At 50.6% G+C, this 25534-nt stretch overlaps 1 protein-coding gene across 3 annotated transcripts in view; it reads right to left on the bottom strand.

Moving 5' to 3' along the window:
• Positions 1-25534, bottom strand: part of NKIRAS2 (NFKB inhibitor interacting Ras like 2) — a 34253-nt gene that overhangs the window by 1396 nt on the left and 7323 nt on the right. Inside the window, exons 2-4 of one of the 3 annotated variants that reach the window (XM_056547849.1) lie at positions 22684-22776; positions 1900-1997; positions 430-671 (exon numbers count right to left, since the gene is read on the bottom strand). In XM_056547849.1, coding sequence (XP_056403824.1) covers positions 430-671; positions 1900-1993 — 336 coding nt within the window. In that variant the 5' untranslated portion in view covers positions 1994-1997; positions 22684-22776. The other 2 variants (XM_056547848.1, XM_056547851.1) reach the window with 2 other exon arrangements.

Genomic DNA, 25534 nt, shown 5'->3' with positions numbered 1-25534 from the left:
GAAAGTTAAACAGATTTGTAAATTACTTCTATTAAAAAAATGTTAATCCTACCAGTACTTATCAGCTGCTGAAGCTGAGTAGTTCTTTTCTGTCTGACCACAGTGCTCTCTGCTGACACCTCTGTCCATGTCAGGAACTGTCCAGAGCAGGAGAGGTTTGCTATGGGGGATTTGCTCCTTGTCTGGACAGTTCCTGAGACAGACAGAGGTGTCAGCAGAGAGCACTGTGGTCAGACAGAAAAGAACAACTCAACTTCAGCAGCCCTTTAGCTGGGTTGTATGAAATCATGGGGCTTAGGAGGAGCGGCAGTGCACTACTTCTAGAGAAGAAAAGAGGAGCCTTCTATCTGATCATATATAAACCCAACTCTCTGAATAAATAAACAGAATAAGGAAAACTGCGGAAGACTCGTGAACAATCCCCATTACCTCCTTCTTATCCTTGGACCTATCAATCTCCTTCTTCAAGACCTCGACCCGTTTGAAGGAGTCCTTGTTGTCCACGCTGTAGACCAGGACATAGCCGTCAGTCCCCGAGAAGCAATGTTTGGGGAGCTCAGCTCCATCCCTTAGACCTCGTGTATCATAGAAGCGAACCTGCTCCCGTACACCCCGGTCCGTCTCCACGGATCCAATGTAGATATCCTCCTGCGTCTCCATCATGTCTGAGCCTAGAAGACAACAAAGGGACACGAGTGAAAAAAATATATATACTGCAGGCAACAGACATATACAGACATATACAGACATATACAGACATATACAGACATATACAGACATATACAGACATATACAGACATATACAGACATATACAGACATATACAGACATATACAGACATATACAGACGGACCCCATTCAAAGTCAACGGGACCCAATGGTGCTCTCTTTACAACAGACCGGTCACAAAGAAATTCTGGGGCATTAGTGTCCCCTCATCTCTCCGTGTGTCACAGTCATTCGTGTCCCCTCATCTCTCCGTGTGTCACAGTCATTAGTGTCCCCTCATCTCTGCGTGTGTCACAGTCATTAGTGTCCCCTCATCTCTCCGTGTGTCACAGTCATTAGTGTCCCCTCATCTCTCCGTGTGTCACAGTCATTAGTGTCCCCTCATCTCTCCCTGTGTTACAGTCATTCGTGTCCCCTCATCTCTCCCTGTGTTACAGTCGTTAGTGTCACCTCATCGCTCCCCGTGTCACAGTCGTTAGTGTCCCCTCATCTCTCCGTGTGTCACAGTCATTCGTGTCCCCTCATCTCTCCCTGTGTTACAGTCATTCGTGTCCCCTCATCTCTCCCTGTGTTACAGTCGTTAGTGTCACCTCATCGCTCCCCGTGTCACAGTCATTAGTGTCCCCTCATCTCTCCGTGTGTCACAGTCATTAGTGTCCCCTCATCTCTCCGTGTGTCACAGTCATTAGTGTCCCCTCATCTCCCCCTGTGTCACAGTCATTAGTGTCCCCTCATCTCTCCGTGTGTCACAGTCATTAGTGTCCCCTCATCTCTCCGTGTGTCACAGTCATTAGTGTCCCCTCATCTCTCCGTGTGTCACAGTCATTAGTGTCCCCTCATCTCTCCGTGTGTCACAGTCATTAGTGTCCCCTCATCTCTCCGTGTGTCACAGTCATTAGTGTCCCCTCATCTCTCCGTGTGTCACAGTCATTAGTGTCCCCTCATCTCCTCCTGTGTTACAGTCATTCGTGTCCCCTCATCGCTCCCCATGTCACAGTCATTAGTGTCCCCTCATCTCCATCACTAGGCCAAGTTTCCAACTAGCTTTGACAAGTAGAAGAAAGTTCTGGAAGGAAATCCAAGAGGAGAACATCAAGCTCCAGACTCTGCATCCTCTGCCCGGCCCTGGATGTCACCTCTCATATTACAGAAATAAATATTCCAAACTTACCGACCACATGATTCCCATAAAGAAGCTGCTCCAAGATGGAGGTTTTACCTACTGAATGTTGTCCACAAATCACCACTTTACAGCTTTTCCCCATTTTTCTAAAAGAAGCAAAAAAAAAAAAACAAAAAAAACCCATGAAGGTTCATGCAGAACAGAGACTTACAAGTTCACACCCCCCTCTCATTCAGTGTGGTCACAGTTCGAGCGATGTTCTTCTCATTTTGAAAGTGCTTCCCAAACAGGGCGCCTCCAGCTGTTGCAAAAATACAACTCCCAGTATACCCAGGCGGTTTTGCAACAGCTGGAGGCACACTGGTTGGGAAACACAGGTATAAAATAAGCTTTTTGAAGACGCGCCCCACACCACAACACCCTACACTATGTGCCCCCCATATACCACAAAGGACACCCAAGGAGCCCCTGCAGAGCCCAAAATCTGCCCCAATACCCTACATATACCCGTTATACGCTCTCTGCCCCCAATATACCAAGAAGAACCCCCATAGAGCCCCTGCAAACCTGATATCTGCCCCAATACCCGTTATACACTCTCTGCCCCATATATCATGGAGGAGCCCCCGCAGAGCCCGATATCTGCCCCCAATACCCTACATATACCCATTATACACTCTCTGCCCCATATATCATGGAGGAGCCCCCGCAGAGCCCGATATCTGCCCCCAATACCCTACATATACCCGTCATACACTCTCTGCCTCCCATATACCATGGAGGAGCCCCTGCAGAGCCCGATATCTGCCCCCAATACCCTACATATACCCGTTATACACTCTCTGCCCCCCATATACCATGGAGGAGCCCCTGCAGAGCCCGATATCTGCCCCAATACCCTACATATACCCGTTATACACTCTCTGCCCCCCATATACCATGGAGGAGCCCCTGCAGAGCCCTATATCTGCCCCATTACCCTACAAATACCCGTTATACACTCTCTGCCCCCCTATACCATGGAGGAGCCCCTGCAGAGCCCGATATCTGCCCCAATACCCTACATATACCCGTTATACACTCTCTGCCCCCCATATACCATGGAGGAGCCCCTGCAGAGCCCGATATCTGCCCCCAATACCCTACATATACCCATTATACACTCTCTGCCCCCCATATACCATGGAGGAGCCCCTGCAGAGCCTGATATCTGCCCAATACCCTACATATACCCGTTATACACTCTCTGCCCCCCATATACCATGGAGGAGCCCCTGCAGAGCCCGATATTTGCCCCAATACCCTACATATACCCGTTATACACTCTCTGCCTCCCATATACCATGGAGGAGCCCCTGCAGAGCCCGATATCTGCCCCCAATACCCTACATATACCCGTTATACACTCTCTGCCCCCCATATACCATGGAGGAGCCCCTGCAGAGCCCGATATCTGCCCCAATACCCTACATATACCCGTTATACACTCTCTGCCCCCCATATACCATGGAGGAGCCCCTGCAGAGCCCTATATCTGCCCCATTACCCTACAAATACCCGTTATACACTCTCTGCCCCCCTATACCATGGAGGAGCCCCTGCAGAGCCCGATATCTGCCCCAATACCCTACATATACCCGTTATACACTCTCTGCCCCCCATATACCATGGAGGAGCCCCTGCAGAGCCCGATATCTGCCCCCAATACCCTACATATACCCATTATACACTCTCTGCCCCCCATATACCATGGAGGAGCCCCTGCAGAGCCAGATATCTGCCCCAATACCCTACATATACCCGTTATACACTCTCTGCCCCCATATACCATGGAGGAGCCCCTGCAGAGCCTGATATCTGCCCAATACCTACATATACCCGTTATACACTCTCTGCCCCCAATATACCATGGAGGAGCCCCTGCAGAGCCCGATATCTGCCCCAATACCCTACATATACCCGTTATACACTCCCTGCCCCCATATACCATGGAGGAGCCCCTGCAGAGCCTGATATCTGCCCCAATACCCTACATATACCCGTCATACACTCTCTGCCCCCATATACCATGGAGGAGCCCCTGCAGAGACCGATATCTGCACCAATACCCTACATATACCCGTTACACACTCTCTGCCCCCCATATACCATGGAGGAGCCCCTGCAGAGCCCGATATCTGCCCCAATACCCTACATATACCCGTTATACACTCTCTGCCCCCCATATACCATGGAGGAGCCCCTGCAGAGACCGATATCTGCCCCAATACCCTACATATACCAGTTATACACTCTCTGCCCTCCATATACCATGGAGGAGGCCCTGCAGAGCCCGATATCTGCCCCAATACCCTACATATAACCGTTATACACTCTCTGCCCCCCATATACCATGGAGGAGCCCCTGCAGAGCCCGATATCTGCCCCCATTTCCCTACATATACCAGTTATAAACTCTCTGCCCCCCATATACCATGGAGGAGCCCCTGCAGAGCCCGATATCTGCCCCACTACCCTACATATACCCGTTATACACTCTCTGCCCCCATATACCATGGAGGAGCCCCTGCAGAGCCCGATATCTGCCCCACTACCCTACATATACCCGTTATACACTCTCTGCCCCCCATATACCATGGAGGAGCCCCTGCAGACCCAGATATCTGCCCCAATACCCTACATATACCCATTATACACTCTCTGCCCCCCATATACCATGGAGGAGCCCCTGCAGAGCCCGATATCTGCCCCAATACCCTACATATACCCGTTATACACTCTCTGCCCCCCATATACCATGGAGGAGCCCCTGCAGAGCCCGATATCTGCCCCAATACCCTACATATACCCGTTATACACTCTCTGCCCCCCAATATACCATGGAGGAGCCCCTGCAGAGCCCGATATCTGCCCCAATACCCTACATATACCCGTTATACACTCTCTGCCCTCCATATACCATGGAGGAGGCCCTGCAGAGCCCGATATCTGCCCCAATACCCTACATATAACCGTTATACACTCTCTGCCCCCCATATACCATGGAGGAGCCCCTGCAGAGCCCGATATCTGCCCCACTACCCTACATATACCCGTTATACACTCTCTGCCCCCAATATACAATGGAGGAGCCCCTGCAGAGCCCGATATCTGCCCCAATACCCTACATATAACCGTTATACACTCTCTGCCCCCCATATACCATGGAGAAGCCCCTGCAGAGCCCTATATCTGCCCCATTACCCTACAAATACCCGTTATACACTCTCTGCCCCCCTATACCATGGAGGAGCCCCTGCAGAGCCCGATATCTGCCCCAATACCCTACATATACCCGTTATACACTCTCTGCCCCCCATATACCATGGAGGAGCCCCTGCAGAGCCTGATATCTGCCCCAATACCCTACATATACCCGTTATACACTCTGCCCCCCATATACCATGGAGGAGCCCCTGCAGAGCCTGATATCTGCCCCAATACCCTACATATACCCGTTATACACTCTCTGCCCCCCATATACCATGGAGGAGCCCCTGCAGAGCCCGATATCTGCCCCCAATACCCTACATATACCCATTATACACTCTCTGCCCCCCATATACCATGGAGGAGCCCCTGCAGAGCCAGATATCTGCCCCAATACCCTACATATACCCGTTATACACTCTCTGCCCCCATATACCATGGAGGAGCCCCTGCAGAGCCTGATATCTGCCCAATACCCTACATATACCCGTTATACACTCTCTGCCCCCCATATACAATGGAGGAGCCCCTGCAGAGCCTGATATCTGCCCCAATACCCTACATATACCCGTTATACACTCTCTGCCCCCAATATACCATGGAGGAGCCCCTGCAGAGCCCGATATCTGCCCCAATACCCTACATATACCCGTTATACACTCTCTGCCCCCAATATACCATGGAGGAGCCCCTGCAGAGCCCGATATCTGCCCCAATACCCTACATATACCCGTTATACACTCCCTGCCCCCATATACCATGGAGGAGCCCCTGCAGAGCCTGATATCTGCCCCAATACCCTACATATACCCGTCATACACTCTCTGCCCCCATATACCATGGAGGAGCCCCTGCAGAGACCGATATCTGCCCCAATACCCTACATATACCCGTTACACACTCTCTGCCCCCCATATACCATGGAGGAGCCCCTGCAGAGCCCGATATCTGCCCCAATACCCTACATATACCCGTTATACACTCTCTGCCCCCCATATACCATGGAGGAGCCCCTGCAGAGACCGATATCTGCCCCAATACCCTACATATACCCGTTATACACTCTCTGCCCCCAATATACCATGGAGGAGCCCCTGCAGAGCCTGATATCTGCCCCAATACCCTACATATACCCGTTATACACTCTGCCCCCCATATACCATGGAGGAGCCCCTGCAGAGCCTGATATCTGCCCCAATACCCTACATATAACCGTTATACACTCTCTGCCCCCCATATACCATGGAGGAGCCCCTGCAGAGCCCGATATCTGCCCCCATTACCCTACATATACCAGTTATACACTCTCTGCCCTCCATATACCATGGAGGAGCCCCTGCAGAGCCCGATATCTGCCCCCATTACCCTACATATACCCGTTATACACTCTCTGCCCCCATATACCATGGAGGAGCCCCTGCAGAGCCCGATATCTGCCCCACTACCCTACATATACCCGTTATACACTCTCTGCCCCCCATATACCATGGAGGAGCCCCTGCAGACCCAGATATCTGCCCCAATACCCTACATATACCCATTATACACTCTCTGCCCCCCATATACCATGGAGGAGCCCCTGCAGAGCCCGATATCTGCCCCAATACCCTACATATACCCGTTATACACTCTCTGCCCCCCATATACCATGGAGGAGCCCCTGCAGAGCCCGATATCTGCCCCAATACCCTACATATACCCGTTATACACTCTCTGCCCCCCAATATACCATGGAGGAGCCCCTGCAGAGCCCGATATCTGCCCCAATACCCTACATATACCCGTTATACACTCTCTGCCCTCCATATACCATGGAGGAGGCCCTGCAGAGCCCGATATCTGCCCCAATACCCTACATATAACCGTTATACACTCTCTGCCCCCCATATACCATGGAGGAGCCCCTGCAGAGCCCGATATCTGCCCCACTACCCTACATATACCCGTTATACACTCTCTGCCCCCAATATACAATGGAGGAGCCCCTGCAGAGCCCGATATCTGCCCCAATACCCTACATATACCCGTTATACACTCTCTGCCCCCCATATACCATGGAGGAGCCCCTGCAGAGCCCGATATCTGCCCCCATTACCCTACATATACCAGTTATACACTCTCTGCCCCCCATATACAATGGAGGAGCCCCTGCAGAGCCCGATATCTGCCAAATACCCTACATATACCCGTTATACACTCTCTGCCCCCCATATACCATGGAGGAGCCCCTGCAGAGCCTGATATCTGCCCCAATACCCTACATATACCAGTTATACACTCTCTGCCCCCAATATACCATGGAGGAGCCCCTGCAGAGCCCGATATCTGCCCCAATACCCTACATATACCCGTTATACACTCTCTGCCCCCAATATACCATGGAGGAGCCCCTGCAGAGCCCGATATCTGCCCCAATACCCTACATATACCCGTTATACACTCTCTGCCCCCATATACCATGGAGGAGCCCCTGCAGAACCCGATATCTGCCCAATACCCTACATATACCCGTTATACACTCTCTGCCCCCCATATACCATGGAGGAGCCCCTGCAGAGCCCGATATCTGCCCCAATACCCTACATATACCCGTTATACACTCTCTGCCCCCCATATACCATGGAGGAGCCCCTGCAGAGCCTGATATCTGCCCCAATACCCTACATATACCCGTTATACACTCTCTGCCCCCAATATACCATGGAGGAGGCCCTGCAGAGCCTGATATCTGCCCCAATACCCTACATATACCCGTTATTCACTCTCTGCCCCCCATATACCATGGAGGAGGCCCTGCAGAGCCCGATATCTGCCCCAATACCCTACATAAACCAGTTATACACTCCCTGCCCCCCTATACCATGGAGGAGCCCCTGCAGAGCCCGATATCTGCCCCAATACCCTACATATACCCGTTATACACTCTCTGCCCCCATATACCATGGAGGAGCCCCTGCAGAGCCCGATATCTGCCCCAATACCCTACATATACCCGTCATACACTCTCTGCCCCCCATATACCATGGAGGAGCCCCTGCAGAGCCCGATATCTGCCCCAATACCCTACATATACCCGTTATACACTCTCTGCCCCCATATACCATGGAGGAGCCCCTGCAGAGCCCGATATCTGCCCCAATACCCTACATATACCCGTTATACACTCTCTGCCCCCATATACCATGGAGGAGCCCCTGCAGAGCCCGATATCTGCCCCAATACCCTACATATACCCGTTATACACTCTCTGCCCCCATATACCATGGAGGAGCCCCTGCAGAGCCCGATATCTGCCCCAATACCCTACATATACCCGTTATACACTCTCTGCCCCCAATATACCATGGAGGAGCCCCTGCAGAGCCCGATATTTGCCCCAATACCCTACATATACCCGTTATACACTCTCTGCCCCCATATACCATGGAGGAGCCCCTGCAGAGCCCGATATCTGCCCCAATACCCTACATATACCCGTTATACACTCTCTGCCCTCCATATACCATGGAGGAGCCCCTGCAGAGCCCGATATCTGCCCCAATACCCTACATATACCCGGCATACACTCTCTGCCCCCCATATACCATGGAGGAGCCCCTGCAGAGCCCGATATCTGCCCCAATACCCTACATATACCCGTTATACACTCTCTGCCCCCCATATACCATGGAGGAGCCCCTGCAGAGCCCGATATCTGCCCCAATACCCTACATATACCCGTCATACACTCTCTGCCCCCCATATACCATGGAGGAGGCTCTGCAGAACCCGATATCTGCCCCAATACCCTACATATACCCGTTATACACTCTCTGCCCCCCATATACCATGGAGGAGCCCCTGCAGAGCCCGATATCTGCCCCAATACCCTGCATATACCCGTCATACACTCTCTGCCCCCCATATACCATGGAGGAGCCCCTGCAGAGCCTGATATCTGCCCCAATACCCTACATATACCCGTTATACACTCTCTGCCCCCATATACCATGGAAGAGCCCCTGCAGAGCCCGATATCTGCCCCACTACCCTACATATACCCGTTATACACTCTCTGCCCCCAATATACCATGGAGGAGCCCCTGCAGAGCCCGATATCTGCCCCAATACCCTACATATAACCGTTATACACTCTCTGCCCCCCATATACCATGGAGAAGCCCCTGCAGAGCCCGATATCTGCCCCAATACCCTACATATACCCGTTACACACTCTCTTCCCCCCATATACCATGAAGGAGCCCCTGCAGAGGCTGATATCTGCCCCCCAATACCCTACATATACCCGTTATACACTCTCTGCCCCATATACCATGGAGAAGCCCCTGCAGAGCCTGATATCTGCCCCAATACCCTACATATACCCGTTACACACTCTCTGCCCCCCATATACCATGGAGGAGCCCCTGCAGAGCCCGATATCTGCCCCAATACCCTACATATACCCGTTATACACTCTCTGCCCCCCATATACCATGGAGGAGCCCCTGCAGAGACCGATATCTGCCCCAATACCCTACATATACCCGTTATACACTCTCTGCCCCCAATATACCATGGAGGAGCCCCTGCAGAGCCTGATATCTGCCCCAATACCCTACATATACCCGTTATACACTCTGCCCCCCATATACCATGGAGGAGCCCCTGCAGAGCCTGATATCTGCCCCAATACCCTACATATACCAGTTATACACTCTCTGCCCTCCATATACCATGGAGGAGGCCCTGCAGAGCCCGATATCTGCCCCAATACCCTACATATACCCATTATACACTCTCTGCCCCCCATATACCATGGAGGAGCCCCTGCAGAGCCCGATATCTGCCCCAATACCCTACATATACCCGTTATACACTCTCTGCCCCCCATATACCATGGAGGAGCCCCTGCAGAGCCCGATATCTGCCCCAATACCCTACATATACCCGTTATACACTCTCTGCCCCCCAATATACCATGGAGGAGCCCCTGCAGAGCCCGATATCTGCCCCAATACCCTACATATACCCGTTATACACTCTCTGCCCTCCATATACCATGGAGGAGGCCCTGCAGAGCCCGATATCTGCCCCAATACCCTACATATAACCGTTCTACACTCTCTGCCCCCCATATACCATGGAGGAGCCCCTGCAGAGCCCGATATCTGCCCCACTACCCTACATATACCCGTTATACACTCTCTGCCCCCAATATACAATGGAGGAGCCCCTGCAGAGCCCGATATCTGCCCCAATACCCTACATATAACCGTTATACACTCTCTGCCCCCCATATACCATGGAGAAGCCCCTGCAGAGCCCGATATCTGCCCCAATACCCTACATATACCCGTTATACACTCTCTGCCCCCCATATACCATGGAGGAGCCCCTGCAGAGCCCTATATCTGCCCCATTACCCTACAAATACCCGTTATACACTCTCTGCCCCCCTATACCATGGAGGAGCCCCTGCAGAGCCCGATATCTGCCCCAATACCCTACATATACCCGTTATACACTCTCTGCCCCCATATACCATGGAGGAGCCCCTGCAGAGCCCGATATCTGCCCCAATACCCTACATATACCCGTTATACACTCTCTGCCCCCCATATACCATGGAGGAGCCCCTGCAGAGCCCGATATCTGCCCCCAATACCCTACATATACCCATTATACACTCTCTGCCCCCCATATACCATGGAGGAGCCCCTGCAGAGCCAGATATCTGCCCCAATACCCTACATATACCCGTTATACACTCTCTGCCCCCATATACCATGGAGGAGCCCCTGCAGAGCCTGATATCTGCCCAATACCCTACATATACCCGTTATACACTCTCTGCCCCCCATATACAATGGAGGAGCCCCTGCAGAGCCCGATATCTGCCCCAATACCCTACATATACCCGTTATACACTCTCTGCCCCCAATATACCATGGAGGAGCCCCTGCAGAGCCCGATATCTGCCCCAATACCCTACATATACCCGTTATACACTCTCTGCCCCCAATATACCATGGAGGAGCCCCTGCAGAGCCCGATATCTGCCCAATACCCTACATATACCCGTTATACACTCTGCCCCCCATATACCATGGAGGAGCCCCTGCAGAGCCCGATATCTGCCCCAATACCCTACATATACCCGTTATACACTCCCTGCCCCCATATACCATGGAGGAGCCCCTGCAGAGCCTGATATCTGCCCAATACCTACATATACCCGTTATACACTCTCTGCCCCCAATATACCATGGAGGAGCCCCTGCAGAGCCCGATATCTGCCCCAATACCCTACATATACCCGTTATACACTCTCTGCCCCCAATATACCATGGAGGAGCCCCTGCAGAACCCGATATCTGCCCCAATACCCTACATATACCCGTTATACACTCTCTGCCCCCCATATACCATGGAGGAGCCCCTGCAGAGCCTGATATCTGCCCCAATACCCTACATATAACCGTTATACACTCCCTGCCCCCATATACCATGGAGGAGCCCCTGCAGAGCCCGATATCTGCCCCAATACCCTACATATACCCGTTATACACTCTCTGCCCCCCATATACCATGGAGGAGCCCCTGCAGAGCCTGATATCTGCCCCAATACCCTACATATACCCGTTATACACTCTCTGCCCCCATATACCATGGAGGAGCCCCTGCAGAGCCCGATATCTGCCCCAATACCCTACATATACCCGTTATACACTCTCTGCCCTCCATATACCATGGAGGAGCCCCTGCAGAGCCCGATATCTGCCCCACTACCCTACATATACCCGTTACACACTCTCTGCCCCCCCATATACCATGGAGGAGCCCCTGCAGACCCAGATATCTGCCCCAATACCCTACATATACCCATTATACACTCTCTGCCCCCCATATACCATGGAGGAGCCCCTGCAGAGCCCGATATCTGCCCCAATACCCTACATATACCCGTTATACACTCTGTGCCCCCCATATACCATGGAGGAGCCCTCGCAGAGCCCGATATCTGCCCCAATACCCTACATATACCAGTTATACACTCTCTGCCCCCCATATACCATGGAGGAGCCCCTGCAGAGCCTGATATCTGCCCCAATACCCTACATATAACCGTTATACACTCTCTGCCCCCCATATACCATGGAGGAGCCCCTGCTGACCCCGATATCTGCCCCAATACCCTACATATACCCGTTATACACTCTCTGCCCCCCATATACCATGGAGGAGCCCCTGCAGAGCCTGATATCTGCCCCAATACCCTACATATACCCGTTATACACTCTCTGCCCCCCATATACCATGGAGGAGCCCCTGCAGAGCCCGATATCTGCCCCAATACCCTACATATACCAGTTATACACTCTCTGCCCCCCATATACCATGGAGGAGGCCCTGCAGAGCCCGATATCTGCCCCAATACCCTACATATAACCGTTATACACTCTCTGCCCCCATATACCATGGAGGAGCCCCTGCAGAGCCCGATATCTGCCCCAATACCCTACATATACCCGGCATACACTCTCTGCCCCCCATATACCATGGAGGAGCCCCTGCAGAGCCCGATATCTGCCCCAATACCCTACATATACCCGGCATACACTCTCTGCCCCCCATATACCATGGAGGAGCCCCTGCAGAGCCCGATATCTGCCCCAATACCCTACATATAACCGTTATACACTCTCTGCCCCCCATATACCATGGAGGAGCCCCTGCAGAGCCCGATATCTGCCCCAATACCCTACATATACCCGGCATACACTCTCTGCCCCCCATATACCATGGAGGAGCCCCTGCAGAGCCCGATATCTGCCCCAATACCCTACATATACCCGTTATACACTCTCTGCCCTCCATATACCATGGAGGAGCCCCTGCAGAGCCCGATATCTGCCCCCAATACGGCATGACGTCCCCCCCACAGCGGGCAGGAATAAGGCCGGACTCCGCCATCACTAGCACTGGATCACGTACCTGTTACTCGGTAACAACCGGGAGCCGCAATCTAGACACTTCCTACTTCCGGCAGACAGAGGAAACGGGGAGAGAGAGGAGCCGAGCGCCGGGGAGACAGCGACACCTGGCGGCAGAACATGAGAATGCAGGCGCACTGCAGACTCCATAGGACGCTACAGAACACATTACAGACAGATAACTAGATATAAGATTGTCTGAGTTGTTTATATACGTGCTATGGCAGTGTTTCCCAACCAGAGCGCCTCCAGCTGTTGCAAAACTACAACTCTCAGCATGCCCGGACAGCCAACGGCTGTCCGGGCATGCTGGGAGTTGTAGTTTTGCAGGCGCTCTGGTTGTATGCTGACATACACTTTATTGGGTACACCTGTTCTGTTCCTTGGCAACACAAAAAGCTGATCAGCCAATCACATGGCAGAAACGCAATTCATTTAGGCATGTAGACGTGGTCAAGACAACCTTCTGAAGTTCAAACCAAGCATCAGAATGGGAAATAAAAGGAGATTTAAGTGACTGTGGACGTGACATGGTTGTTGGCGCCAGACGGGCCGGTCTGAGGATTTCACAATCTGCTGATCTACTGGGATTCTCACATACAACCATCTCTAGGGTTTACAGAGAACGGTCCGAAAAAGAGAAAATATCTAGAGAGCGGCCGGTGTGAGGAGGAAAATGTCTTGTTGTGTCAGAGGAGAATGGGCAGACTGGTTCGAGATGACAGAAAGGCAACAGTTACTCAAATAACCACTAATTACACCCAAGGTCTGCAGAATGCCATCTCTGACCACACAACATGTCCAACCTTGGAGCAGATGGGCTACAGCAGCAGAAGACCACACCGGGGGCTCCTCCTGTCAGCTAAGAACAGGAAACTGAGGCCACAATTCACACAGGAACCGAAACTGGAGAATGGAAGATGGAAGAACGTTGTCTGGTCTGAGGAGTCTCCATTCCAGCGGGGACATCAGATGGGTCAGAAGTTTGTGTAAACAACATAAATCATGGATCCCTCCTGCCTTGTATCAGGGTCAGGCTGGGGGGGGGGGGGGGGGTGTAATGGTGGGGGTGGGGGGGGGGTCATTTTCTGGTCACTTTGGGCCTCTTAGTGCCAATTGAGCCTGGTATAAACCCATGACCCGTTCTATTAGATGTTGTAAAGGTGATTACATTGGTCAGGTCTGGGACTAAGTGCCAGGGCCCGTTGTATCTCCTCCGTTAAAGGGGTAGTCCAGTGGTGAAAAACGTATCCCCTATCCTAAGGATAGGGAATAAGTTTGAGTTCGCGGGGGGTCCGACCGCTGGGGCCCCCTGCGATCTCTCTGTACGGGGGCCAGGCTCTCCGGCCAGATAGCGGGTGTCGACCCCTGCACGAAGCGGCGGCCGACACGCCCCCTCAATACATCTCTATGGCAGAGTCGGAGATTGCCGAAGGCAGCGCTCCGGCTTTGCCATTGAGTTGTATTGAGGGGGCGTGTCGGCCGCCGCTTCGTGCGGAGGTCAACACGCCCCCTCCCGCGGGCTGCCGGGGCCCCGTACAGGAGATCGCGGGGGGTCCGAGGATAGGGGATAAGTTCACCACTGGACTACTCCTTTAACTCATGGTAGTATTTTTGGGTGCCATCTGTCTGGTTCCTACAAGGTCAGTTATGGCGGCATTGTGGATGTGTTGACCTAGACCACCCCTTTTTTAAATTCCCACTCATATAACTTAACTTTTACGGCGTGTTTTAAAAATGTAATACCCTGTAAGAAAAACTAATACTGTGGTGGTATCTTTATTGTGCAGTATATCCACCAGGATATAACAGTACGCGGTGTATCACATCACTCCTCCACAGTAGGTGACACCCTGTAAAGCAGGGCAACTCGACACCCCGTCTCTGTTATGGGCACACCCTGGCACCTGGGGGGGGGGGGGGGACTCTTTAGTTATTGAGGGTTTCACCATTCTGTTTTTACTGCCTACTCAATATTTGGGGTTGAGGACTGAGGGGGTCTTCTATACAGAGATAAGATGGGCCCTCGGGATGGATCGCCTCTCGCTGTAGCGCATCCTGCTCCGACCACCACACTGCACTGCAGAGGTCCCTATCAGGGGTCACAAGTGTCTACTATACCTAACAATGTTTTCTATCAGCATTGGGAGGCTAGTTTATTGTGTGAGCCTGATGATGTTGTTAAAGATGGATCGAGTGGGGGCTTTCAAATGTGATTGACCGGGCTGCTACACACTTTGCCAAGTATCGACACAAAAAGATAAACAACACACAGGATATGTTGGTATAAAATCTTTCTTGGCAGGAAGCTCTGCTGCTCCCAAAAGAGTTCTCTTTTATTCAGGAAGAAACAGTTGGTTTTAACATTGTGCAAAGTAGGAGGATTGATTATGACATCACAATTAATATGTTACAGTTTGATTGGTTGTTCAAATATTGCGTTAGCATATCTAGTGTCCATTTATTTCTTGGAAAAAGGTCTCTGCTCATCAGATGTTTAGTCTTTCCATGTCGTCATGGCAAGGCCTCGGTCCAGAGTCACGAGCAGATAACATTCTGAGTATATAGGTTGAAGGATAAAACTATGTGTCATTCTATATGATGATTTAGTCATTTGTGGCGTAGCATAAGTCTTTATCTTGCAAGGTTTCTAGCATGAGATTTCTTCATCTTTCCACGAAGTCCAATGTTTAGACGTCCTGTATTCAGAGTCTCCATCTCAAGGCTCTAGTCTTAGTGAAAGGGCAAAGCGATAAGATGAAATGTTTTGTATATAGCATTCTGATGTATCTGGGTTAAAGGGTAAGGGAACAGATATTTTTCCAGCAGCAATGGCATTTTAATATTAATATATTGATCAGTCATTAGAAAAATAAGGGTCATCCCTACCAATGTTAACTTCCGAGTTGTTGCGGGTAATGGGCAACCAGTCCCCAGACATGGATACTGGGAGCCAACCATTCAGTTGGGAGATCATGTACTTAGCGGGCAGGGAGTGATTGTAACTAATGTGACAGAAAAAGGGTCTGCTGAGTTTATCTTAGGGATGAACATTATGAAGAATTGTTTTGCTGAAGTATTAGATTCCTTGTATGCCTCTCTTCCCCATCTGTACTCTTCAGGCCAGCGGGCTGGCAGCATCACTTGAAAGTTCTACAGGCGGAGGAGAAGTTTGGCAACAAGCAGGGTGAAATCTGCAGAGTACGAGTTCAAGATGTGGTAGCTGGGTGTGATGAGGGCAGATGTTGTCACCCTAGGGGCAGATGGCATTAACCCCTTGTATTTGTGACGCCAGGGCATGGTTTAGCTTAAAACCACCCGAAGGTATATCGCTGGATCCTGGGCTAGGCACAAAGGCAATAAAGACTCCGACACCAAGTTACGGACAACGGTAGCTTTACTGAGGACAGACAGATGGTAAAGTCTATACAGTTCAGCCAGGGACCAAGGAGGTGACCAGTGATGCAGAGACCTTAAGGGCTTGCTAGGACTTGTAGTAGGACTGGACAATTGAATGCAGACCATGCTGACTTGACAGATGACAGGGACTGACTTGACTCATAAAGCTGTGACATTATCTTACTTTAAATTATGGCGGCTGCAGGACTGGACTTTGAGGCCTCCAACACTCTGGACACACACACTAGGCACGACTGACCTGAGCAAAGACTTGTAAGGAAAGAGAAGAAATAACTAGGCCTACATAGGTCATCCCTGGGATCACCTGACAAATGACATAACTCTTAAAGATACAACACATTTTATAATACAATACACTGCATAACATATGTACAGGGGAGAAATAGGTAACATGGGCCCTGGGGACACTGAAGGAGGCTGCCAGACAGGGCAGCAAGGGCACGGGGTAACATCTCCCGTACTGGGCCACCACAAAGACATCAGGTCGATGACCGTACAACCCAACACGGAGACCATCATCTGGTGCCGTGCACATCCCAGAGTCAAGAATAGGGACTATCAAGCCCTGCTGGAACCTATGCATTTGGACGATCATTTTCTTGTTCGAGCTGCAAGAAGCATTGTCACTGTCACCAATGGGAGAGTCCCGGTGCAGTTAGTAAACCTGTCTGACTCTGACTACTGTCTTGCCCAAATACACTCCTGTAGCCCAGCTGTTCCTCCTAGAGTCGTAAGACGTTGTGACAGAACATCTGGTGGCCTGACAGCGTGCCGCTCAAGTGGCCGACTTCAATGATCCAGCACCGTATCCTCACAGGTGACAGCCCACCTATCAAGGAAAGACACCGTCCGGTCGCGCCAGGCATGTATCAGACTGTCAAGAAGATGCTAGCTGATATGAAAGACGCAGACGTGATCTAGGAAAGCCAGAGTCCTGGGTTGCGCCACTTGTCCTAGTCAAGAAAAAGGATAGAACCATCCGCTTCTGTATCAACTACAGGAAATTGAACAATGTCACACATAAAGACGCTTATCCATTGCCAAGGATCGAGGAGTCACTCACCGCCCTCGGGTCTACTGCTCACTTCTCCACCCTGGACTTAACCAGTGAATATTGGCAAGTGCCCATGGCCGTGGAGGATCGGAAGAAGACCGCCTTTGTGACGCCTATGGGACTGTTTGAGTTTAAAAGTATACCTTTTGGACTGTGCAACGCCCCTGCTATGTTCCAGCGTTTGATGAAAAAGTGCCTGGGCCATCTGAATTTTCTAATTGTCCTATTGTACCTGGACAATGTCATTGTATATTCCAAGTCCTACCAGGAGCACCTCAGTCATCTGTCAGACCTCTTCCAAGTCCTGATCAAGCATCGGCTGAAGATCATACCAAAGTGTCACTTGCTTAAACTTCAGGTTCACTACTTGGGTCATGTTGTCAGTGCCGAGGGAGTGCAGCCCAATCCTGAAAAGGTGGAAGTTGTCAAGAACTGGCCTTCCCTGCGCATGGAGAAAGATGTCAGGAGCTTCCTGGAATTTGCCGGCTACTATCGCCGATTCATTCCCCACTTTGCCCAGATTGCAGAACCCCTCACAGCACTCTTACCGGGTATGGCGAAGGAGAACTACAATGGAAGACTACCTATTGAATGGGCTAAAGAGCAAGAGACAGCATTTCGAGCGCTTAAACGTCTGCTGACATCTTGGCATATCCAGACTACAGTCAGCCGTTCCGGCTATATACTGATGCCAGTTTTGAAGGTTTGAGAGCTGTCCTGTCCCAAGCCCAAGAGGGGCAAGAGACAGTGATTGCTTATGCCAGTCGTAACCTGCGAGGGTCAGAGAAGAACGATGCAAATTACAGCTCATTCAAGTTGAAACTTCTTGCCCTGGTATGGGCCGTGACCGAAAAGTTCAAAGACTATTGGGATGCCACGCCATTTACTATCTACACAGATAATAACCCGTTGGCCTACCTAAACACTGCCAAGTTGGGTGCCATCGAACAGCATTGACCTTCAAGATTAACCAATTACAGTTTCGCCATCAAGTACAGAAGCGGCAAGTCGAATGTCAATGCCGACGTACTGTCTAGGACGAACCCCGGCGAAGAACTCCTGTTGAAGCAGTTTGGGAAGACGTGGAGATGCCCCTATTTAACCAACGGTTCATGAACCAGAATGTTGTGACTGCCCTCATGGACGGTGAACCCAGGTCCGAAAAGGTTAAAGAAGACCTATACACCTGGAAGACTCTTCAAGACAAAAGTCGAGTCATGGGGGATCCGTTGGACTACCTTCTGGCGAAAAAAGTACCAACCAGTCTATGCCGGGCCCAATGTGACTACGAGTTGAAACGTCTGTGGCGACAGAGGAAGCGACTGTTTGTGCACAATGGACTGTTGTACCAAATTCTTTGGATCCGGTTTCTGGTGACCTGAAGAGATATGGCGATGGTCCTCAACGTATACCATGATCAGTCGGGACACTTTGGAGTCCACAAGACTGAAGCTACTGTCAGGCGAAGATTCTATTGGATCGAAATGCAGAGTGACGTTGACGTGACAGTGAATGTGCAGTTTGTAACGTCACTAAGAATGTGCGCAAGAACGCAAGAGCGCCGTTCCATTCCATCCAGAGTGAAAGGACTAACCAGTTGGTTGCGCTAGACCATGTCACGTTGTCTCCTACCTGTCGGGGTACACTTATGCTCTCACCATGGTGGATCACTACTCTAAGTGGGTTGTCGTTGTACCCATTAAAGACCTCACAGCCAAGACAGCGGCGCAGATGTTCTACTCCTCTAATTGGGTGCAAACCCTTGGGTGTCCGAAGTCTGTCCTGACGGCCCGTGGAACGTCCTTCGAGGTAGCAACTCTTTCAAGAGCTGTGTCAATTCCATGCCTGCAAGAAACTCCGGACTACTGCTTATCACCCCCAGGGGAACGGCTCTGTGCGCATCAATAAAGTCTTTATCCACATGTTGCAAGCAGCCTCCGTGTCCGGGGCAACATGGGCAGCTGCCTAAAGACCGAACATTTGGGCTCCAAGCCCCATTCAACAACTCTCCACAAGCCTCCCTGGAATGGGTCTCTGACCAACAGAGGAGAATCCAGGAAGCCAAAGAAATTGTCAGCAAGAAGATGGGCGAGGCTTAACAGAGACAACAAGAGGATTATAATCATTATGCCTCTGCTAAACCGCTTCAATTGGGCGACAAAGTCTGGCTGCGGAAGTTTCCAAGGACCCACAAGTTAGACTGTATCTGGGAGACAGAACCGTACACAGTGACAGCCATACCCTATCCGGACTCTGATGTATACGAAGCACAGAAGCCTGGGTATGAGCCGCAAGTTGTTCACCGATACCGGATCAACTTGTGTCTGAAAGAAGATCTACCAGTGCTCCCATCACCACCTCCTCCAGCCGTCAGACCTGTGAGAGAGTAGGTTCCAGGCAAGGGGATCCACCCATCTATGGATTTTCCCATGTTCTCTCCAAATCAGCCTGCAGTCTTCTGTGTCGCACCAACCCCAGCGCTGGTTTAACCCCTTAAGGACGCAGGGGTTTTCCGTTTTTGCATTTTCATTTTTTTCTCATCACCTTCTAAAAATCATAACACTTTCAATTTTGCACATAAAATTCCATATGATGGCTTATTTTTTGCGCCACCAATTCTAATTTGCAGTGACATTAGTCATTCTACCCAAAAATCCACGGCGAAACGGAAAAAAAAATAATTGTGCGACAAAATTGAAGAAAAAACTTAATTTTGTAACTTTTGGGGGCTTCCGTTTCTACGCAGTAAATTTTTCGGTAAAAATAACACCTTATCTTTATTCTGTAGGTCCATACAGTTAAAATGATACCCTACTTACCGTATTTATCGGCGTATAACACGCACTTTTTAGGCTAAAATTATTAGCCTAAAGTCTGTGTGCGTGTTATACGCCGATACGCCCCCAGGAAAGGCAGGGGGAGAGAGGCCGTCGCTGCCCGCTTCTCTCCCCCTGCCTTTCCTGGGGTCTAGAGCGCTGCTGCCGGCCCTTCTCACCCCCTGGCTATCGGCGCCGCTGCCCGTTCTGTCCCCCTGACTATCGGTGCCGGCGCCGATAGCCAGGGGGAGAGAAGCGGCGCCGACAGCCAGGGGGAGAGAAGGGGCAGCGGCACCCATTGCCGGCGCCGCTGCCCCGTTGCCTCCCCCCATCCCCGGTGGCATAATTACCTGAGTCGGGTCCGCGCTGCTGCAGACCTCCGGCGTGCGTCCCCGGCGTCGTTGCTATGCGCTGAACGGCGTGGCGCATGACATCAGTGCGCCGCGCCGTGCATAGCAACGATGCAGGGGACGCACGCCGGAGGCCTGCAGCAGCGCGGACCCGACCCAGGTAATTATGCCACCGGGGATGGGGGGAGGCAACGGGGCAGCGGCGCCAGCAATGGGTGCCGCTGCCCCTTCTCTCCCCCTGGCTGTCGGCGCCGCTTCTCTCCCCCTTGCAATCGGCGCCGGCACCGATAGTCAGGGGGACAGAACGGGCAGCGGCACCGATAACCAGGGGGTGAGAAGGGCCGGCAGCAGCGCTCTAGACCCCAGGACAGGCAGGGGGAGAGAAGCGGGCAGCAACGGCCTCTCTCCCCCTGCCTTTCCTGGGGGTATATCGGGGTATACACGCGCACACACGCACCCACATTTTATCATGGATATTTGGGTAAAAAACTTTTTTTACCCAAATATCCTTGGTAAAATGAGGGTGCGTGTTATAGGCCGGTGCGTGGTATACCCCGATAAATACGGTATATAGGTTGGATATTGTCGTACTTCGGAAAAAAATCATAACTACATGCAGGAAAATTTATATGTTAAAAATTCTCATATTCTAACCCCTATAACTTTTTTATTTTTCCGCATACGGGCCGGTATCAGGACTAATTTTTTGCGCCGTGTTCTGAAGTTTTTATTGGTACCATTTTTGTATTGATCGGACTTTTTGATCGCTTTTTATGCATTTTTTCATGATATAAAAAATGACCAAAAATACACTATTTTGGACTTTGGATTTTTTTTGCGCGCATGCCATTGACCGTGCGATTTAATTAATGATAGATTTTTGTATAGTTTGGACATTTTCGCACGCGGCGATACCACATATATTTATTTTTATTTACAGTTTTTTTATGGGAAAATGGGGGCGATTCAAACTTTTATTAGGGAAGGGGTTAAATGACCTTTGTTAACTTTTATTTTTTCACTTTTTTTGCAGTGTTATAGCTCCCATAGGGACCTATAACACTGCACACACTGATCTTTTACACTGATCATTGTTATCCCATAGGGACCTATAACACTGCACACACTGATCTCCTATGCTGATCCCTGCAAAGCCATAGCTTTGCAGGGATCAGTGAGATAGGGGCTCTATTGCTCAAGCCTGTAGCTTAGGCTTGGAGCAATCAAACCCTGATCGGACACCGCGGAGACAGGTAAGGAGACCTCCGCCTGCGTTCCAGCTGATCGGAACATCGCGATTTTATCGCGATGTCCCGATCAGCCCGACTGAGCTGCCGGGAAGCGTTTACTTTCGCTTTCAGACGCGGCGGTCAACTTTGATCGCCGTGTCTGAAGGGTTAACAGCGCGTGGCACAAAGATCGATACAGCGCGCTGTTAGCCCAGGGTCCCGGCTATGATTAGCAGCAGGGACCGACCCGGTGTGATGCGGGATCACGGCGTGACCCCGTTTTAAACACCAGGACTGGGCGTAGTGCGTACAGGTACACCCTACGTCCTTAAGGAGTTAACCAACGCTAGTCTCTACACCAGTCCCAGTCTTGTCACCATTGGCTCCAGCCTATACCCAAGTCTCTAGAGTACCAACTCTGTCTCCAGCCTTCCCAAAGCAGATGCCAGCAACTTTGGGTTCTGCCAGTCCTGGACCAATATTCGCTCTTGAATTTGTCAAGGAAGAGTAATCTGCAGCTTCAGAGGTTCCAAGAGCTCCAGAAGATGCAAGAGTTTCAGATTCCCCCGAAGTGGTGTTACGTAGGTCCCAAAGGTCGACATAAGGACAAATTCCCGCAAGGTACAAAGATTAGCTCACAATATAGTGTGTAAAGTTATGTACCACACATAGTTAGTCCATATAAAATCAAAATAGTCTACACTTATGTAAATATCTAAGTTAGGACTGTGACATTACTTGAGGTCTCAGTCCACGTATATCAAGTATGTATATGTCTAACATTTTCTTCTGTCCACGTGTCCAGGATGCTTGACTGGCCAGAGGGTTCCCCTGCAAGATAAGATAAACACGTATAAGGGTAGAGTACAAGTTGTAAAGATAACACTGTTGTATTGCATAACAATGTATATTGAGTTCTGGGGAGAAGTGTTGTAATACCGAAGTGCCCCAGCAGCCAAGGCATTGGGCAGATAGCCTTGGGCAACCCAAATCCGCAACCAGTGAATTAAAGTGTTTAAAGAGTGTTAGCTATGCAGTTACAAGCTAAAACAATCCCAGATGTTTACCTGTTAAAGAGCGTGTATGGACATTTACCAGTGCTACATGGACTCCTTTCTCTTTTGTTCCATAATCAGACCTGAGAAGGACATTCTGTGCTAAAATGCCCCAGGAACTATCATTGGGCCCCAGTGGCCACTTCGGTCTTCCGCCCTCCAGGACTGGGCGTCGAGGTCGACTGTATTTAATAGGGGAGTTTGCGGTGGCCCAGTACGAGAGGTGTTACCCTGTACCCTGCCCTGTCTGGCAGCCTCCCTTCAGTGTCCCCCGGGCCCCCTTGTCCTTGTTTCCCCCCCCTACATATGTTCTGCATTGTAATGTATTATAAAATGTCTTGTTGCTTTAAGAGTTGTACCATGTGATATGTCATGTGATTGTTACCCAGGAGGTATCAGTGACCAGGTGACCCCAAGAGTGACCTATGGGCTCCCTGCTAGTCTCCCCCATATAAGCCCTGGGTGGAGCTAGCTCGCTCTCTTTGGAGATAAGTCTTTGCGGAGGTCAGTCGTGCCTAGTGTGTGTGTCCAGAGTATTGGAGGCCTCAAATTCAAGTCCTGCAGCCGCCATCAATTCAAATAAGCTACAGTCATAGCTTTGTCAGTCATCAGTCAAGTCAGTCCCTGTCATCTGTCAAGTCAGTGTGGCCTGCATTACATTGTACAGTCCTACTACAATTCCCAGCAAGCCCTTAAGGTCTCTGTGTCACTGGTCACCCCCTTGGGCCCTGACTGAACTGTATAGACTTTACCAACTGTCTACCCTCAGTAAAGCTACCGTTATCCGTAACATGGCGTCGGAGTCATTATTGCCCCCCGTGCCAAGCCCAGGATCTAGCAGTATACCTTCGGGTGGTATCGAGGATAAACCACGCCCTGGCTTCACGAATACAAGGGGTTAATGCCATCTGCCCCTAGAGTAACAACATCTGCCCTCATCACACCCAGTTACCACACTTGTACTATGCATCTACATACCTACCTCTCTGCCCACCTGCTTGTACTATGCATCTACATATGTGATGTCCCAATACAGGTACACGGTCCTGTATTACCTGTAGGCCCTGTCAGGTTGAGTCCCTCAGTGACCTGGGGGCTCCCCTGCAGGGTCTCCCCTTGTTCTCCTGATGGTTTAATAAATGTGTGTATGTTCCTTTAATGCATAGACAGGATCCTTTGTCTAGATAGTCTTAAGGACCTGTGGGAGGTCTAAAGGACCTGTATGTAAGTTGGTCACATCAGGGGCGGACACAGACAACAGAGGGCCCCTGTGCAAAGAATGTGCCTGCCCCCCCCCCCCCCCCCAAAAAGTAATATGCCATAAAATTGCACTGCAACTCACATTAATTTGCATTAGATAGGCAGCAGTTCCCCCACATTAGGTAGCATAGATTCCCCACATTAGGTAGCATAGTTTCCCCACATTATGTAGCATATATTCCCCACATTAGGTAGCATTGCATAGTTTCCCCACATTAGGTAACGTAGCATAATTTCCCCACATTAGGTAGCGTAGCATATATTCCCCACATTAGGTAGCGCAGCATATATTCCCCACATTAGGTAGCGTAGCATAGATTCCCTACATTAGGTAGCGTAGCCCCACATTAGGTAGCGTAGCATAGCATATATTCCTCACATTAGGTAGCATGGCATAGATTCCCCACATTAGGTAGCGTAGCATATATTCCCCACATTAGGTAGTGTAGCAAAGATTCCCCACATTAGGTAGCATAGCATATATTACCCACATTAGGTAGCATAGATTCCCCACATTAGGTAGCATAGCATATATTCCCCACATTAGGTAGCATAGATTCCCCACATTAGGTAGCATAGCATATATTCCCCACATTAGGTAGCATAGATTCCCCACATAAGGTAGCATAGCATATATTCCCCACATTAGGTAGCATAGATTCCCCACATTAGGTAGCATAGCATATATTCCCCACATTAGGTAGCATAGATTCCCCACATAAGGTAGTGTAGCATATATTCCCCACATTAGGTAGCATAGATTCCCCACATAAGGTAGCGTAGCTTAACCCCAACAAACAAACACACACACACTCTCACTCACCCACACACTCTTACCTGGCCTGCACTACTTACATTTGCCCATGGGGACTTCCTGGCAGAGGTGCGTGCTATAAGTGACATCATTGCACGCTCTGCGCTGGACGTCAGCGTCCAGGTGCTTGCGATGACGTCACTCACTGCACGCACCTCAGCCAGGAAGTCCCCATGGGCAGATGTAAGTAGCAGTTTAGTGACTGGGCAAGACTGGTTTCCCTGTCATATGTGCACTGGCAGGGCTGCCATCAGAAATTTCGGGGCCCCTTACACAACTCAAGGCCTGAGACCCCCACCGATCACCTCGGTTGAAGTGGTTCTCCAGCTGTTGGAAAGCTAAAACTCCCATCATGTCTGGAGAGCCTCAGGCAATGGGTGTTGTAGTTTTGTAACAGCTGAAGAGACACAGATTGGACACAGTTTTACCCATCATCACTGCAGAACTTACAAGTGACTAC

Source organism: Hyla sarda, chromosome 12, assembly GCF_029499605.1.
Source record: "Hyla sarda isolate aHylSar1 chromosome 12, aHylSar1.hap1, whole genome shotgun sequence".
Taxonomy (NCBI): Eukaryota; Metazoa; Chordata; class Amphibia; order Anura; family Hylidae; genus Hyla; species Hyla sarda.
The sequence above is the reverse complement of the archived record's forward strand: the minus strand, read 5'-3'. Positions and strand labels throughout refer to the sequence as shown.